Genomic DNA, 17,415 nt, shown 5'->3' on the forward strand with positions numbered 1-17,415 from the left:
TGTCTGAAGTATGGATGGGTAAAAGGTCTTGGTTGTGAGTGATGGTTGAAGTCATTGATTAGGGTGTTGTTATGGCTAGAATATTGATAGCTACATTGTGTTGGCTTTGATTGTTACTGTCACTGTCACAGCGGTCTCTGATGGGACCGCTGGGATGGTTACTGTAACGATGCTAAAAGGTTAATGGCTAATGTCACAGATGGCAGGAATGGGATGTCTGAAGTATTGATGGCTAAATGATGTTGGTTTTCATTGATACTTAATGTCACTCATGGGAGTATTGGGATGGTTAAAGTATTGATGGCTAAAAGGTGTTGGTCCTTATTTATAGTTAAAGTCACTGATGGGAATATTGGCATGGCTAAACTTTTGCTGGCCAAAATGTGTAGGTTTTGACTGGTGGTTAAAGTCACTGATCGGAGTACTGTCATGGCTAAATATTGATGACTACAAGGTGCTGTTTTTGACTGAGTTCAAGTTACTGATGTGAGTGTTGGGATGGCTAAAGTATTGATGGCTAAAAGTTGTGCATTTTAATTGATATTTAATGTCACTGATGGGAGTGTTTGGATTGCTAAAGTATTGATGGCTAAAAGGTGTTTGTTTTGATTGATAGTTAAAGTCACTAATGGGAGCATTGGAATGGCTGAAGTATTGCTGGCTAAAAGGTGTTGGTTTTGATTGATAGTTAAAGTCACTCATAACAATATTGGAATGTCTAAAGTATTGATGGCTGAAAGGTGTTGGTTTTGACTGATAGGTAAAGTCACTGATGGGAGTGTTGGGATGGCTAAAGTATGATGGCTAAGAAGTGTTGGTTTTGCTTGATAGTTAAAGTCACTGATGGGAGCATTGAGATGTCTAAAGTGTTGATGGCTAAAAAGTGTTGTTTTGGTTGATGGGTAAACTCACTGATTGCAGCGATGAGATGTCTAAAGCAGTCGATTCTGATGATGTGAAGTGTTCATTTTTGTTGAAAAGTTGTTGGCTTTGATGGTTGTTTTCGTTTGAGTATTGAAGGCTTCAATTAGTAATTTGCATCTGAAAGACAAATAGAGAACATTATTCTCTGCTGTGAGGTTCAAGGCATAGCTGTCTGACTCACTGTCCTTATTTCTAAACAGAGAGGTCCCAAATCTGCGTGCAGTTTGATCAACTCTGACTGCAGGGCTGATGTGACTGGGGAAGGCTCCTGAGAATCTCTCAGTGAAGTGACTCTATTTCAGTCCTATGCTAGCAACTCTGCTAACTGCACAGAATACTACGACAACACTTTAACAACAAAGGGCATGTCTTACCTGTAAGTCAGCTTAGACAGCATCTTTGCTTTATTAATCATCTTGTGGTCAACCTGACCAAATCTCAGCTTCGAAAACAGAAGCTTTCAGAAACTTGCTAGAAGACATATGAATGCAGGAAAATAAGGATTTTAAAACTTGTCCCTTCTGCTTTTTCCTTAAGCCACGAGCTACACCTGGCTCATTTATTCACAGTAATATCAGTCTGGATCAAAGGCACAACCTAACAAGTCCTTCTCAGTCCTTCACTACACCTTCTTAGTCTATTTTTGACTAGTGTAGAAAAACAATTTGCCATCTGTTGGCCAGAGAATTTACTAGAGCCAGAAGAGCATTAGAGGACATCCATTTTTACCTGTGCTGTTGTTCCTGATTGATCAACTAAAACAGAGATACTTAAAAATTTAGTACAATTGGGATTCTTTTGAATTAGCATCATAACAAGTGTGGTTTTTACAACAGTAATAGTCCTCATTTCTTTTTTTCAGCAAAGGGACAGATATAATATTAAAGCTCACAGTAATGATTGATCAGCCACCCTTCTCCAAAATATCGTATCCTTAGATTAAAACTTCTGGTTGTCAAAATACAATCATGCTCCTCAACAACTGTACTTCACCTTGGGGAAACTTTTCAGTGCCTGAATCCACCCACTGTAGCAATTTACTTCCCTATCCAAGCAATGCAATTCCTGCAGGTAAAAATCTCTTCTGGAAATCAGCTTCTCCAAATATGGAAAAGCAGTTCTATGTAAAGCAGGAAGATTAATTCCTTTGCTTCCTGTGCCAGGATGACATTTTCAACACTGGACTATTATCAAAAGGGATTGCCAGAGACTGTTAAGCCATCTGATAATTATGGGTAGGTATAAAATGTCAAAGTTCAAGGTGAAGCTTGCCTTCGATAGCAAGCTATCTTCTTCAGAGATTACATTTGTTACCTGTAAGAGGTAAACACACTTGGACAGGGAGGGAGATTGATTTTAAGAACAGATGCAGTCTTGCCAGTAATGCAGCTAGTATTTTTCAGAGTACTGATATTCTGTACACACAAATACGTGGATTATATATAATACATTCAAAAAAAAAGTGAATATTAGAAACTTTACAGCCCTGCTGAATCAGTATGTCTCTATAGTCCTAACTAATTTATCCTATTGTGAGTACTTATTAAAATATCCGAGTAATTGGGACTGGGATCTCATGTCAGTAGCAGGCATCTATGGTTGCTTTTAAGTAACACACACTCTATTTAGGAAAAAAATAGTGGAAAATGTTGTCAAATTTGATGTTTAGAGGCTGAATTTGTTACAGTGTGCAATCTTCCTTATTATACAACGCTAGAGCTAATTAATTTAGACTGTATTATCTACTGGGTGTCCAGGTCAGGATGATGAGCAGTACCAACCTGGAAGTCTCCCTTCTCTTCCAACTACTCTGTCTCCTTATTTTTCCCAGTTAGTTGGACTGAATCTAATATATTTTGCATCTCTCCCTCCTGTTCACCACTTAACGTTCAAATTTAAACCCAAAAGATTTGTTTCTCCACCTCTTTACTTCAAACTTTATTTCCTAGCGATCCTTCAAGCATAGGGGAAAAAAAACAGCTTATTAACCTCTTCCTTCTTAAATATTTCTGCAGACTATATGGACTGTGCATACTACAAAGATTTCAGCAAGCATTTAAAGACTGTTTTAATAACCTCCATGCGAATTAAAAAAAAATTCTCTGAATGTCCAGTGGCCACTTACCTTTAATATTCTCATTGGATGCAATGGAGATCTAGTTCTTGCTTTTGCTCCCACAGGAAGGCATGCCTTCCTTGTCAGGTTGTCTACTGCCATCATTTCCGTATTGCTCACGTAAACAGTCACCAGGAGAGTGAGATTCTTCCTTCTCCCATGCTTGCTTCTGGAAATGAAGATCCGAGCTTTCCAAGAAGCCTTTCTCCTTCCTGGTGTGTTTCTTCTTTCTCTTTTTTTTCTTATGTTTGCGATTGTCATTGTCAAAGTGGAGCACAGAGGAATCCGAATCATAATGTCTGAAGGAAACATGCAAGTTAAAAATAGAAAAAAGATGTAGCACTTGATGTATATACGAAATGTTACTTATTTTACCACAGATGATGATTTGCAGCATGTCAGCTATTTTGTGGTACTTTGTGCACATCTAACTATAGATGCGGCAAACTTAAGCCCTCAGATTGAAGGACAATAGATCCTGGTTTGTAAACAAATCACTAACATTGGCTAGTTCTGGAATATATGCAATTAAAAAAACCCCTGTTTTTAGCTAATTGAGAATGCTAAGCAGATGTGATTCTAACTATGTGGTCCAAATACAGTGTTCTAATACAATTCACCTAAATCTTTCCTGTCTTCAATTGATCAACCTAACAACATGGTCCCCAGCCAGATCATGCTATAAAACTAAGTTAGAAACAGTGAAAAAGAAGGAAGATACGAGAAACACCCAGAAAAGAATTAGGAAGAAATTGCTGAGTATGCTGGAATCCTTGCTTACTTGTAATCCTTCTCTCGATGTTTATCTTTGGACTTCTTGGCTTTCTTGAATTTTTCCATCTTTTGCTCATCCAAAACCTCTTTTTCTACCTTTCTGCTTTTCCTTTCTCTTTCACTACTTTCTGCATATTTTCTTTTCCTGTCATTTCGTTTTTCATTTTTGGGGGAGAAGTCCCCACGATTTAAATGAATTGATGGAACAGGTGGAAGTATATGTCTTTCATGAGAATACTTTTCAGGTTGCTGCGAGGCTAGTGAACGGTGTTGTGAGTGTGCTCTGTGACCGCTAAAGTGACGTACATCCTTCTCTCTAGAGAGTGAGTTGTGAGGCCGTCTGCTTTTGTAATGATAATCCTTATGTGGCCTGGTGCAAGCATGACTTGATTTGTCATAATCTTTATTGTAATGGGAGAACTTTCTTTCTGGACTATCTCCTTTTGCATGAGAATAATAGTAATCTTTGTAGCGTCTGCATTTTTGCCATCTCCAGGATTCATCTTGACAGTATCTTTCTCTGTTCCAAGCTCTCTCCTCTTTGAAACAGTAATATCTATTCGTATCTCGTTCATGTCCTCTGCTTCGAGATCTGTAATGAGAATATTTAACTAAGTTTCTGCTGACATCAGGGCTGTTTCTTTCAGTATGGGAAGATCTGTATCTGTTTCCACGCCGATACTCCTGCTTGTGATGACTTTGCTTATTTGTTTCCACACTTCGAGAGCACCTCCTCTTGTGGAAATGACCATCCGGTTTGCTCTTTTGCTTCTCCCTCTCTTCTGTATCCTGTTTCTGTTCTGTATTCTGTTTCCTTTTTCTTCTGTAGTGCCCTTTGTCAGTTGTTTTAGAATCATATATCTTTTTACCTTTTTTCTTATGCTTATTTTCTTCATAATTCCTATTAGTCGGCCCCTTGTTTTCTCTAGAAAATTGACTCTCCAAAACTTTATCCAGCTTTGTAACAGAAGAGTCATTAACAGGTGGTACATCTACATAGTTATTAGATATGTCCTTTGTATCTTGGCATTTATCTCCAGTATCTAGACACGGTGGTCCTTTAGAACTACATTCAAAATCAGACTTTATAGAGGAAGCCTGTCCTAATTCCTCTTCAGTCTCAGGAGACACTTCACTATACAAAGGATTTTCTTTTGCAGTGAGATCAAGTTCTTCTGATCTTAAAAGTTCGTCTTTGTCACCACTGTCTTCAGACTCAAAATTTAAAAGGAATTCATCTACAGTGTCCAAGGATCCTCTCCTAACCTCGTGCTGACCACTGACATTGGGTTGTGCGTTATCAGCTTTTGTTACAATACTTTCGGCAACTTCTTTTTTGTCAGAACTAATTTCAGTATCCGATTGAATAAAAAGATCCGCACCGTCATAGTTCAAGACGGAAGAAAGTTTTTGGGGTTCTTCATAGACCAACAGCACATTCATCATTCCTGTTTCCGTAAGACAATTGTTCTCAGAAGATTTCTGAGGTCCAGGGACACTACACAGAATAAAAACACTTTTGTTGAAAGAGATGAATATTAAAAGTAAGAGTCTGTCGCACAAATCTAAATAAAACAACCAACCAACAAACCACAACCCACCCACCAAAAACCTCATGACTACTGGAACCCTCTTTAAGACATCCAATTTAAACACCTATCTTTTGATTATTACACTCTCCTCAGCTTTCAGAAAAAGTGCTTTTTTTCCATCTTGTTTCTGGTTGTATTGCAACAAGACAAACAAACAAACAAGCCCAATACATCTATCTTCTTCCACGTGCTGATCTGACTACCATCAATAGCCAAAACCGCTCTATCTGCTCTCCCATTCCAACTAGAAAAAACAACAATTGAAACACAGATTTCTCACTGTCCCCCAAATGAGAGAGCAGGTGATGAAAATTTACATTTACATATGCTAGTGCTGTAAAAAGGGAGAAACAGACAACACTTCTACAGACAAGGGTGAAAAATGGAAAAACATTCTATGAAGAAGCAGAAGTCTTCCACGGGGCACCAATGTGCGTCAGAGTAATAGGCACTGTGCTGATCACCAGTTCTGCTCGTTACACTAGACATATGGTATAGAATTCTCTCTACTGACTTAAATCTTCCAATTAAAGAATATGTAGGCAGGTAAAACCATGAAAAAGTTGCATAAAACCTTGTAATGAAACTGTTTTCACTTTACCTTATATCCTCTGACAAGCTGTTCAACTGGCCGTATTTAAAGGAATTTAGCATTTCTCGAGAGGCTGGATACAAAGTTACAGGCATCTGCAATTAAAAGGTAGAAATTAACAGGCAGAAAAAATAATTGTATTTGTAGTAGTATTGCAGACTAGCGTTTTCAGAAATTCTGCATTAAATTTATACAAGGCTGCTTTGAGTTATATGTGCTGGCTGCACTTTACATGCAACACCAACTCACTCCCAAAAATATACTTCATGAAATTTATGAAGTTTTATCTCAACTGTACTTAAGTTGGTACGTTTTAATATCTGCTCAGCTCTACAAATTCTAATAGCATAATATCACAATATCACATATCACATGCTATGAACAAATTTGTGTTGTTTTCTCAGTATTTCACATGAATTGGGAACATTATAGCTCCTGAATACATCATAGGTGAGAAATTCTAGATGGAAAAAGCATAACTTACTGTTTTAAGCACTCCATTGGTTTTAGAAAATAACATTTTTGAAGGTTTAGCAGATGGGACTTGGCAACTGGAATCATCAAGTTTCTGTCCATTTTCTTTAGGTTCATTATCTAAACTATTAGCACCACTTAGTGAATCATTTTTTGGCAGTTCATGCTGGGATCCTTCCTCTTCAGCTTTCTGACAGGAAGAATGGGAATCCTGCAATGCACAGACCTTTTCAAACGAAATTTCCTTGGGAGATATTATTTTGTCATTCCTTGTAAGTAAGTCCTCTGATGACTTCTCCTCCTCAGATTTTCTTAAAAATTCTGTACAATAATAGACTGCGTTATCAGAGCAGGATTCAGGAATTTCATTCACCACTGGCTCAGTGAAAATGTCATCCAGAACATCTTGTTCAAAAATATTAGCAGCAGCTAACATTGTAGGTGTATTTGAGGTAGACTTTGCTGCACGATTTGCATTTGTGGATGAAATAATAGATATAATCTCATCCTCATCCAGAGCGAGAAGACAGTCAGGCTCTGACAGTGTATCACGTTCAGGCAATTTGTTATTAACACCGATAACGAGCTTCTGATTTACTGATGGGTTGATGATTGAAGGCCTGACCATTGTCCAGCTTTCAGCACAAGCTATGGGTGGAGCTGAAGATGGCCTTTTTAAGGTGAGACCTACGGTATTGCGTTCGTCTTTTGAAGGTATCTTTCCATTTAAACGACTTGAATTCTGTGTTTAAAAAGAAGAGATTGCAAGATGGATAAATGCAAATTCTACAAATTATCTAAACACCTAAAAAGAAAAAAAAACCCACCACCCTTCAAATACAAAGGCAAGTCCAATAAATGGTTACTTCCTAGTTTCCTTTCACTGCATAATGCTTTCAAATGCATGTCGCTTCTGAAATCCATTCAAACAACTTAACACTGTAGAAAGCTATTCCCAAATACACTTATTTTCTCCTTTAAACATACCATGAAAACAGCAAAATAATTGTTCTGGTGATCAGATATAAGACAAATGGATTTCACTGTCTCACCTAAACTGACACTGATAGGAAAAATATTGTTTTAATTATTTAAGTATTAGTAGACTATTTAAATAGTAGCATAAGAAAGCTCTGAAGAAAGCTGCACAGGGGAAAAGAAAATAAAACTAAGATGCTGAAAACAAATAAAAATCCCACACTCCACTATCAATTTAGTGCCATTATCTGCTCCTCACCATTCCCTACTCCCCTCAATTACCTTAATCATATTAGGAGGAAGTCGTGGTCCCATAAAGCTGTCCTGCTTACGATCAGTCTTTTTTTGACCGACGAGTGAACTGGAACGAGGCGGCGCTGATAAGTAAGGAGTACGTTCTCCAAGTGTGAAATCGTAGCACCTTCAGGAAAGAGTAGTGAGCTTAGTTTAGAGTTTGTCTTTCAGCCTGCTCTTGGTTTAAATCCTATCCGAAAGTTTTAGAGGAACAGTTCATAGGATACAGAAGTCATGTATGGAAGACTTAAGACTACAAACTAAAAAATAGATAATGGTTTTCATACGATTCCGTTCAGAGTAATAACTGAGTCTTACGCAACTCACCACCTCGCTTTCTCCCTTTTTCTAAATTAGCCAGCTACACATAACAGCTACATAGCAATTTGCAAAGAGTAACAATTTAAGGCCAAGCAGTGAACACTAAAACATGACAGGGAGTTTCAAGCTAGGCAGAGTTGAATTATACAAGTAGTATTTTTCTAGAACAGATAGAAAAACACTTGAAAAGAAGAAAAGTGTAAATAACAGGAAAGTAAATATGTTCTGAACACACTTTTAATATTTGTTATTACCTGGTATAAAATAGTAAATAAGCTTGCTGAGCAAGGACTGTTTTGATGTCACTTGGCACTACTGCAGAATCATTCATCTGATACCAAAATCCATCAGCAGCCTGCAAATAAAGACAATCTTCAGATAACTGCTTGTTTTCCAAATGAAATCACTAACAGGACACCACAGAACAACATATACACAAACATATAATGAAATCTTCTACTCTAGAAACAATGGTTATCAATAACATTTGAACTGGTTTACCAGCACAAATTTTACCATGCTAGAATGATGTTGGTATCTACCTTTATGAAGCAGAAGTAGTGTCCTGCCTGAGAACTGGCGCCGCTGTGAACCAGAACCGCATATAAGGCATAAACGAGTGGTTCTACATCTGGTTGAGACATATAAGCTCGAAGGTCAAAATACTCAGGATATTTAACATCCTGAAGAGAGAACAAGAAGATTCAAACATTATTTCCAAATTCTTCATTTTGGCTAGCTTGTGAAACAATCCTGGGAACAACATTTCCAAAAAACAAAGATTAGAATTACAAGGGTTACTTCAAAAGTAATGCCTCCTGTTTTATGATGTCAGCTCATGACATCAGAGGCAGCTGCTGGTGGGATGGCAACAGAGGGTTGAACCTTCTCACCAACATTCTGTGACATGGTGCTGTGTGACAGATGGCAGCAGAGGGGCACTCTGAATATCTGGCCTTTGGGAAAGTCCAATTCCAAGATGACAAAGCTGTACTACTGCTATAAATGTACCTTGGTCTCCTTCACGCCTGTGAAATCTGCAAATCTTTTCAGTGATAGCGTGAGAATATTGGAAGAACGATGTATTGTAAATCTCTTTGTTGCTGTCACCATCTTCTTGCAACTTAAAAACAAGCACAGACAGCTGGTTAAAAGCATCTTGTTTTTCCACCCAAAATAAACAAACAAAATACATAACATGTATTTTTGTTTCAAAAATCCTACACTGCCTTTCAGGTTTGTTAATACAGAGCAGATAGGAGGATATAAGAGGACATCTCTACTGAACAAAATAATAAAGGATTTAGAACATTTTCTTCTGATAGCCAAACAAATGTCTGAACAAGTACTTTTGTTACGCCTAAAAGGTAAGGCTTTACAACAGCTCAGAGTGCAGCACGAACACAAATCTATCATTAGGTTACATCACTGGATGGTAAGGCAAGGTACCATTTCTTGTTACACAAAAATTGCTTCTCAGAACTTGTGTCCTGGATAAACTGAAAGTGGAACTAGGGACCCTCAGTCCTAAGGACTAGTTACAGCAAATAATTTCCAAAATGGATCATCTGTTAGCATCAAAAACACAAGAGAAGCACAATCATTCTACAAGAAGGAGATGTCTGACTTATGTCTTTCTGTACAGATGTTGTCTGAAAAGAGACTGAAACTATCTGCAACTCTTTGGAACTCAAGTGTTAATTTTAAGTTTGGTACATTGCTCACTCAAAGGCAGGATCTACAGTGCAAGCTGCAAAATACAACCACTAGCACAAAGATTTCCTCGAGAAAAGTACTGTCGATAGCTAATAAAAAGAAAGAATAAAAGTGTCTCTCTTCAAATTCTGCTGTCAAAATACAAGGCAGAGAGTTCAAATGAGAAGAGAATGCCTAAGATCAAAAAAGAATCCCTTCTTCGAAATAAACAAAAAAATCCAAGCATTTTATAGAATTACACAAAAACTGTAATTAGATACAAAGTTTTAAGGCAGTCACCTTTACTAGAAAAAAAAAATCATCGCAGGAATGAAAAGACACGTCAATTGCAAAAAAAGGAAGGAATGGGATTGTTTATCAGCAGAGGACCAGGTACTGTACAGTCACAAGGCTGTTCTTTCCAAATTTGCAAAAAGGCTGAGAATCCCAGCTTTGTGTGTGACTCAGCTGCACAGAGCACGTAATGAAGGGCTGTGCAATTCATAGGTGAGGTGCTTGTTACACTTATCTTACTCTTCATCAGACACAATCTGTAAGTTATGAGAATTCTGAATACACGACATGTTGCTGTCTAGGATCCACAGACTAAAATTAACTTGGGTTAACTTATTTTAACAACCTATGGGATGCTCTTCATTCAACCTACCAATTTTCTTACAGTTTTCCAACAACAAAAAGCAGATACTGCATTTTGCACTTGGAAGTGCCAGACAGAAATCCTACAGAAATGAGCCTGGCAGACTTTGCTTTTCTGAGGACTTGTTTGAAGAACAACTTGTTTTACCAAAGTGTATCGTACAGACGTTCAATTACTTCTCACATACACAGAAATGTTTTTCATATCTTAACTTGATACGCTTTCACCAAGTGAAGGGTAGGTGGAAGGTAGTTCACTTAAGACAGCAGTAGCTCATGTTCTACATATCAAGAACTGTTCAAGGCACTGTATTGTGAGCCAGCAGAGGCTGCTAACATGACTGATCATGGAGCCAGCTCGCATTCACTGAGACTAAGTCTAACTTTGTTTCCCAGGGAATGCTAGGATCTTCAGCAACCTGCTGTTGACTCCTATCCCAAATTACAGTCCGTAGCCCTTTGATAAGCAGCAGTGAGCTGAAGCAGTCATCTTTTAAATTCTGGCAATAGGAATATTTGAGCTCAGAACACACATCTAGGAGGCATGACAAGCCACAGAGCAGACAACACTTGAATAAAATAATGTCAGCTAAAGGCTTCACTTCTTTCATTTACAAAACATGTATTATTTTCAAGTTTTGAATTATTTCAGTTCATTACTTGTTTAAACAAAATGAAGTAAAGACAACAACAAAGGAGCTGTGTCTTATTATTTCCAAATGAAGTAAAAAAGTAGCTTATGGTCAAAGTCATGCAGTACATTAATCCAGTATCTAATAGAAATATGTAATTAGTAATAATCTTACTTGCTGCACTTATAGCAATTGTCTCCAGCCAGCTGTTCGGGTTTCACAAATTTTTCTAGAGCTTCGATAACATTAGAAGCGTGCTGGAGAGATAAGAAAGAAGAGCATTAGTCAAAGGAAATTCAAAATTCCAAAGACTTACTAGTAGTTTATGAGAGAATCTTGCTAACTCATACTTAGGAGATCTACTATGAACCAGCAAGCACTGTGAAGAAAGAAGCAGAAAGAGTATGCTCAGCACATACCTGATTTGAAAGCAATCTTACTTTGAAACAAATAATTCTGCAATACCACAAAGAGCATCTGCAGCGTACTTTGTCATCAGTAATGGGGAAAATCAGTCTAATAATTACATTCATATTGAGGTAGAATAACAAAGAAGTACAACTGTATCACCATTTGCGTAAATACGGTAGTTATTCTTCCAGCTTAAAGCCAATGCAGATGTGGAGATGGTTTACAATGCTTCCACAGAAGGACAAAGTCCAACCCACTTCCCAGTCACCACTCGGCTCTTGTTTTAACAACACATTTTTTAAATTGAGATTATTTTAGAAAGTTGCACATGTATTTAGACATCTTGAACTATATCTACAAAAAATCTTACCTGTATATCCAGAGGTATATCAAGGTATGGATCATATGTATCCGAAACTGCTTTGCAGTTCAAGCACTTTACTGGATTTAAAAACAAACAAACAACAAATGCTTTACAAGCAATATGTGAAAGAGACTAACTGCCCAGTCTCCAACTAATGATACATACTGCTTAAGTCGCACTACAAAGTGCTTTACTACAGAAGATACAGATCAGTTCTGAGGGCAGTAATATTGTTTTTAAAGTACCTCTGGATCTTAGAAATCCTCCAAATATTTGATGAATGATGGTGGTTGCTTGAGAAGATCTGTCTAGTCTGGAAACAAATGATAATCAGACCTCAGAAGATCTGAGATACAGAATGAACTTTTCAAAGAGTTCTATGAAAGCCATGGACAGACTTTCATTTATGACAGTAAATAGAGAACAGAAAGGTACTAGAGAAGTAATTTATGCTTACATGGGGTATTCATCCAAACACGCTTTCTGCATAGCATCAACAGTGAAGCGTAAGAACTCGTGCGCATCTTCCTGAGCACCATAGTGGAAATGTTTTGCTATTTCTAATGAATAAAAAGGTTATAATATTTATCTCATATAAAAATGAAAGAAAACTTTATTTCTAAAACCTCTCTTCCAGATAGTAACAGAACGATTTGTAACATCATCTCCAAATATTAAAAGATATCAAAAAAGAAAAACAGCTGAAATCACTTACTTTTAAGTTCATGGACAATAAGTACAGGCCTGATGGCATCAAGAGCACAACACAGGACTCGGTTAATGTGAGTTTCCATACTGCACATCATGCAGAAGCCTTGACAATTACCTGCACGGTGAAAGAAGAAAGCATCGCAGTCTAATGAAATATACATAGCTACAAAGAAATAAGTCTTAACTGAGGACACAACATCCATGCTCCATTCTGTTCTTCTAAGATGCCAATATCTCAGCAGTCTTGTGACGTTTTGTTACACAAAACTCTTTATATAGAGTAAAAATATCCACCAAGCCTGTACTAAAATGTATTTTCTGATGAGAAACCGAGAAAACTACTTGAAAGTTACTTTTTTTAAAGGCTGACAGGAATGTCAACTCCAGACATATACATGAGGAGAGAACATAGGACACTGAGGATGCAGCATAAAGAGAACATGTGTTATTTTCAGCACACTGCTGTCAGGTGAGCTTCTTGGTAGAGAGCTAAGAATCCTTTGGGAGAAAGGAAAGATGAAAGTAATGTCTGCTATAATACTTCTGCCCTCCTTTTTTCAAAGAGATTTTTACTTGAAACAACTTTTACACACAGTAAGAAAACAGTTAAATTTCTAGAAAGAAATACTAAGATAGCAAATTAGAAAGCATACAGGTGCCTTTGTAAATGCACACATATACAGGCATGATAAGAGTCTCCTAGGCTTAAATAAATTCAAGTATAAAATTCAAAGAAAAGAGTAAATAAAATACAAGCCTTTATTTAGGACGAAGTCAGTCTACATTTTAATACATTGAAATTTGTAGTTGAGTTGGTAACAGCCCAGCTCATATTGCTTTCTATAGTGATTTTTTTTGTTGTTTTTGCTGTTGTTTTTCAACTGGTTCAACAATGATCACACCATTTAGTCCAGCATAGCGTATTATGGATTCTAGGCTGTGAAGACTAAGGATCTGTGATGCCAGAACCCTAAATTTTATCACCTACCAGGAACCCCAGATGCCAAATGAAATGCATTATTTTCCAACGCGTTTCATTATTTACACAAAGCAAGAAATCTTTTTTTTTTTTCTTTTTTCTTCCCTCACCGTGCTACATTAAAGGCAAAATCACTCCATATGCTGTTCTGGGCCCACTGTTAATACAATGTTCAAAGCCAACTTTTACAGGTAAAATCAGATAAGTACAATTTCTTCAGAGAATCACTGCTGCTATTTCAACCTCAGAGCTGTCCCACAGATTTCAAACCGTGTTACAAGTACTCACACGACTGGGTATGCTCAAGGGAAAGCATGTAGTTGGCGAGTGGGGGTGTGTAGGTCAAACACTGTAGAATAGAATTAATAAAACACGTATTGCCAAGATTGTAGAGTCCAACTCCAACTCCATTTTGTGTTTGTTGCCAATCCATACAAATCTTCTCAGGTGGAAAAAGAATCCTTTCTGGTGGAGCAATTCCATCATTGATGACTGCAAGAAAGTTGTATTTTAAAACATAAGGGCTTTTGCTCTGTTTAAAAAACAAATATTTAAAAAATAGCATTCTGCAAGAGCATCCACAAGAACCAACAATAATCCAAACCAGAAAGTCTTATTACAGACAGCTTTAATATCATCACTCCAATTTGCTGGTAACACACGGTGGTGATGGGCAATGTAAAAACAAGCAACTATCAGAGAAGACAGCACTCCAGAGCACTGTTACCATTCAAAAACTTGTGCATGGCAACAACAAAGCGCACTTCTCTTTGCAAAACAAAGACATGGATGAATCTGTGTATTAAAAATTATCCCCATACTTCAGCATAGACTGCAAATATATCAAGACTAGGTTCTGCAACACCGATCCGCTTCAGTTGTCTCTGTCAATTCACTAACTTGAAATCTACTGCTGAAGCCTTTATTTCCAGCAGTCCCATTTCACATCAGTGCAACAAGTAAGAACTGCATTTCCTACTTTTGTTTTGCTTTGAAGAAAATGGAAGCACTATAAAAGACCACACTTACTTAAATCTTCAACGGAAAAAGGTCTAATTTTTTCAGATGATTTACAATAAATAGCACCTCCACGTCCTTCGTTCTCAGAGACCTGGTTTTGGTTTTTTGCAGTGCGTGACTTCATAGTTTTAGTACGGGGTCTCCTGGGTTTACTGGATTGTCTCGATGAGGATTTTTTGGCCTTTGAAGATGTTGGCTTGTTATCTATGGTCATTGTTCATATCTGCAACAGAGATAGAAGTGCTGGTTGACATAAGAATGTCAGCGCTACACAAAGAGAAGAGCAGAAGAAATTCTGTGACTTAATCTCAAAGAAATAGCCTGAAGAATTGAATAGCTAACCACTAATAGCTCATGTAAAGGACTTAAAGAAAACCCCAAACATGCAAAATCAAAATTTCTACCAAAACTCTATGGGTACTACCTTAACTCCTGCACAACTAGCAACTGATGACATTTTCACTTTCAAGGGATTTTAATCTATTACAGTTATGGTGTGTTGATTTTTTTTAATATAAAAACATATAAGTCATTCTCTGAGGGATAGCAGTTATTCACCTATTGCTGGTGTTAGAGCACCACGACTTTAAAGCCTGCCTGTTTCCGTTTTGTGTGCACAAAAGTAACTGCATTTAGCTGTTACTTTTTTGCGTTCTTTCCAATACTCATTTTCTATCTCACTGTCTACTGTATCAGTCAAAAAGGGTTTCTTGCAATTCTACCATAACAGCTTTTAAATACTATTCTATAACAGCTTTTACATAGTGTTCTCACATCAGTTAGTGATTCTGAGTCAGTCTGTGAGGGCTGTTGGGTCAGTACCACGAGGTGCGTTTTCCCAGCCAATAGGAGCTATAAGCAGAGGGACATCCATGCCCTGCCGTGCTAAGATTCAGGAGGAGATACTCAGCCTCTCTGCACTCCTGCGAGCTGCATACCTCTGAGCCTCAACACCCAGAGAAATCTTGGGAAAGGAGACTAAGAAAATGCGTGTGCACTTCTTTCTGCCAAAGTTTCTTTGGCCCCTCCATAAAGTACTGCTTTGGGTATAACTCTGGCAGCACTACTAGTGCTATTTTGCACCTATCACACTCACAACTCCTCCTATAAGCTGAAAAGTTAGATGCTTTTTGGGCTTTCTGTTTCAGTTGCACTTTGTAAAGTTGCATTTCCCTGCTGTAAAACAACAGAGGAATGTAAGCTATAAAAAGGAAATGGCAAAAAGACCCTCAGCCCTCAAGGACAACGTCAGTAACTGATTTAAAGTCCTTTTTGAAATGCTGCTTAGGTTTCAAGATGACACCACGTTAAAGACGTGTAACTGTGTATATGTAGTAAGGAGCTGAACAATGATGGGAGGAATTATCACTGTCCGTGGGTAAATGTTTTCTGCAGCACTCACACTAGGTGTAGGGAACCAACCTAGCAGGGATTGAAACCATCAGCCAGTTCCTTATACTGGACTGACTGAGAACAGCGTGAAGTGGCTTCAGATTTATGGCAAAACTTGATTGCTATTCATTAGATTTACAATACGTTGAACAAAGCACAGTAAATTTGAGTCCCACAAATGACAACTTGTGCGCATAGCCTCAAATTATATATTTTTCTCTTTAAATCTTCAGTTAAAAAATCATTTCAAATCCATTCCATATACATTTTTCATTTCAGACAAAACAATAAGCAAAACTAAAAAATTCATTTAACTGAGAAACGAAGGCATCCTTGTCCTATGGGAAGACTAAGGTGGCAGCGCCTGGGATCAGTGACTTTCAGATAAGATCCAGTCTTCAAACTGCAGATACCAGTGACATCTCCTTTTTTTCTGATTGAAAGGGAAAAAGTTTCAACAACATATTTAAAACTTGAGGGACAAGAAACAATCAAAACGGCAATGAAAAGGGAAGAACATTATTCCACACAACCCGGGAGCACCGCAATGACCAATGAGGCAAACCTTACATTCCATTTCACTGGGCTGCCCAGGGCTCCATTATTACATACCAATAGAACACAGTGGCAAGCAGGTACCAGCATCAGAAAGAATACACCAGATACACTTTTTCAAATTACATCGCTGTCTAATTTGATCTCTAACAAAGAAGTATTAAAGCTACAGATATTGGCCGCATTTCCTTTTTCTCTATCCTACAGATACGTACATACGAGTTCTGTTCCTATATTCCGAAAATGAACGGACACGGTTTGTGCTTCAGGTGTTATCTCTGCACTTTCGCGTCTGCAGACTTTTCCTCAACACACTGAGAAGGAAATCAGACGTCAGCGGTTCGGGTAAGGCGACGAAGCGCTGCCCCGTCCCGAGCTCGGCTCCAGCCCCGCACGGAGGAGAGCAGAGCAGCGGCGAGATGCGAGGGGCCGGGCCGGGGATGGGTGCGGGCGAGATCCACCAGCCGCGACGATGCTGCGATCCTAAGTCACCGCTTAAGGCTTTGTGCACGGCATCGAGGGAGCGCTCGCGGCGCGTCTTATTACAAAATTAACAGCGGCCGTACAAAGCGGGACGGACGCACGAAACAAAACCGAGCCGACGGGGTCACGGCCGCTAACGTCCGAGAGGCGACGGCCGCGCGGCCCCTCCGCCCGCCCCCAGCAGCGCCCCACGGCCCGCACCGCCCTGCTCCGCCGGAGTGCCGCCCCAACGCCCGCCCTCCCGGCCCGGCTCCGCTTTTTTTCCCTTCCCGCGTCCGTACCGGCGCTTCGCGGCCCGACGGCGGCAGGAGCGACGAGGGGTTGGCCCCGCGGAGAGACGGTGACCATGGCAACGGGGCGGGGAAGGCGGGACCGGGTTCCACGGAGCCGGGGGGGTGGGGCGGCGAGGCGGGCCGGGACCCCCTGCGCGGGCGGCGGCGGCGGCGGCGGC

The 17,415-nt window shown here is 38.9% G+C and overlaps 1 protein-coding gene across 1 annotated transcript; it reads right to left on the minus strand.

The window, feature by feature from the left end:
- Positions 1-6: 6 nt before the first annotated feature.
- Positions 7-17,127, minus strand: USP42 (ubiquitin specific peptidase 42). Its single transcript, XM_042864614.1, has 17 exons — positions 16,242-17,127; positions 14,544-14,757; positions 13,803-14,006; positions 12,540-12,650; positions 12,282-12,384; positions 12,070-12,137; positions 11,831-11,901; positions 11,224-11,306; positions 9,077-9,188; positions 8,608-8,748; positions 8,320-8,420; positions 7,733-7,871; positions 6,483-7,214; positions 6,008-6,093; positions 3,822-5,312; positions 3,050-3,339; positions 7-1,041 (listed from the first exon to the last, which is right to left on the minus strand). The coding sequence occupies exons 2-16, from the start codon at positions 14,746-14,748 to the stop codon at positions 3,081-3,083; spliced, it is 3,906 nt and encodes a 1,301-aa protein (XP_042720548.1). The 5' UTR covers positions 14,749-14,757; positions 16,242-17,127; the 3' UTR covers positions 7-1,041; positions 3,050-3,080.
- Positions 17,128-17,415: the final 288 nt, after the last annotated feature.

The sequence above is a fragment of the Lagopus leucura genome, unplaced genomic scaffold (assembly GCF_019238085.1).
Source record: "Lagopus leucura isolate 7727_CA_CO unplaced genomic scaffold, USGS_WTPT01 Super-Scaffold_760, whole genome shotgun sequence".
Lineage (NCBI taxonomy): Eukaryota > Metazoa > Chordata > Aves > Galliformes > Phasianidae > Lagopus > Lagopus leucura.

Coding starts and splice junctions, on each gene's coding strand:
- USP42 (XM_042864614.1), bottom strand. CDS start 14,748: ATGACCATAGATAACAAGCCAACATCTTCAAAGGCCAAAAAATCCTCA. Junction 14,007..14,543: donor TTTTTCCGTTGAAGATTTAA/GTAAGTGTGGTC, acceptor ACTTTCTTGCAG/TCATCAATGATGGAATTGCT. Junction 5,313..6,007: donor AGCTTGTCAGAGGATATAAG/GTAAAGTGAAAA, acceptor TATTCTGTGTAG/TGTCCCTGGACCTCAGAAAT.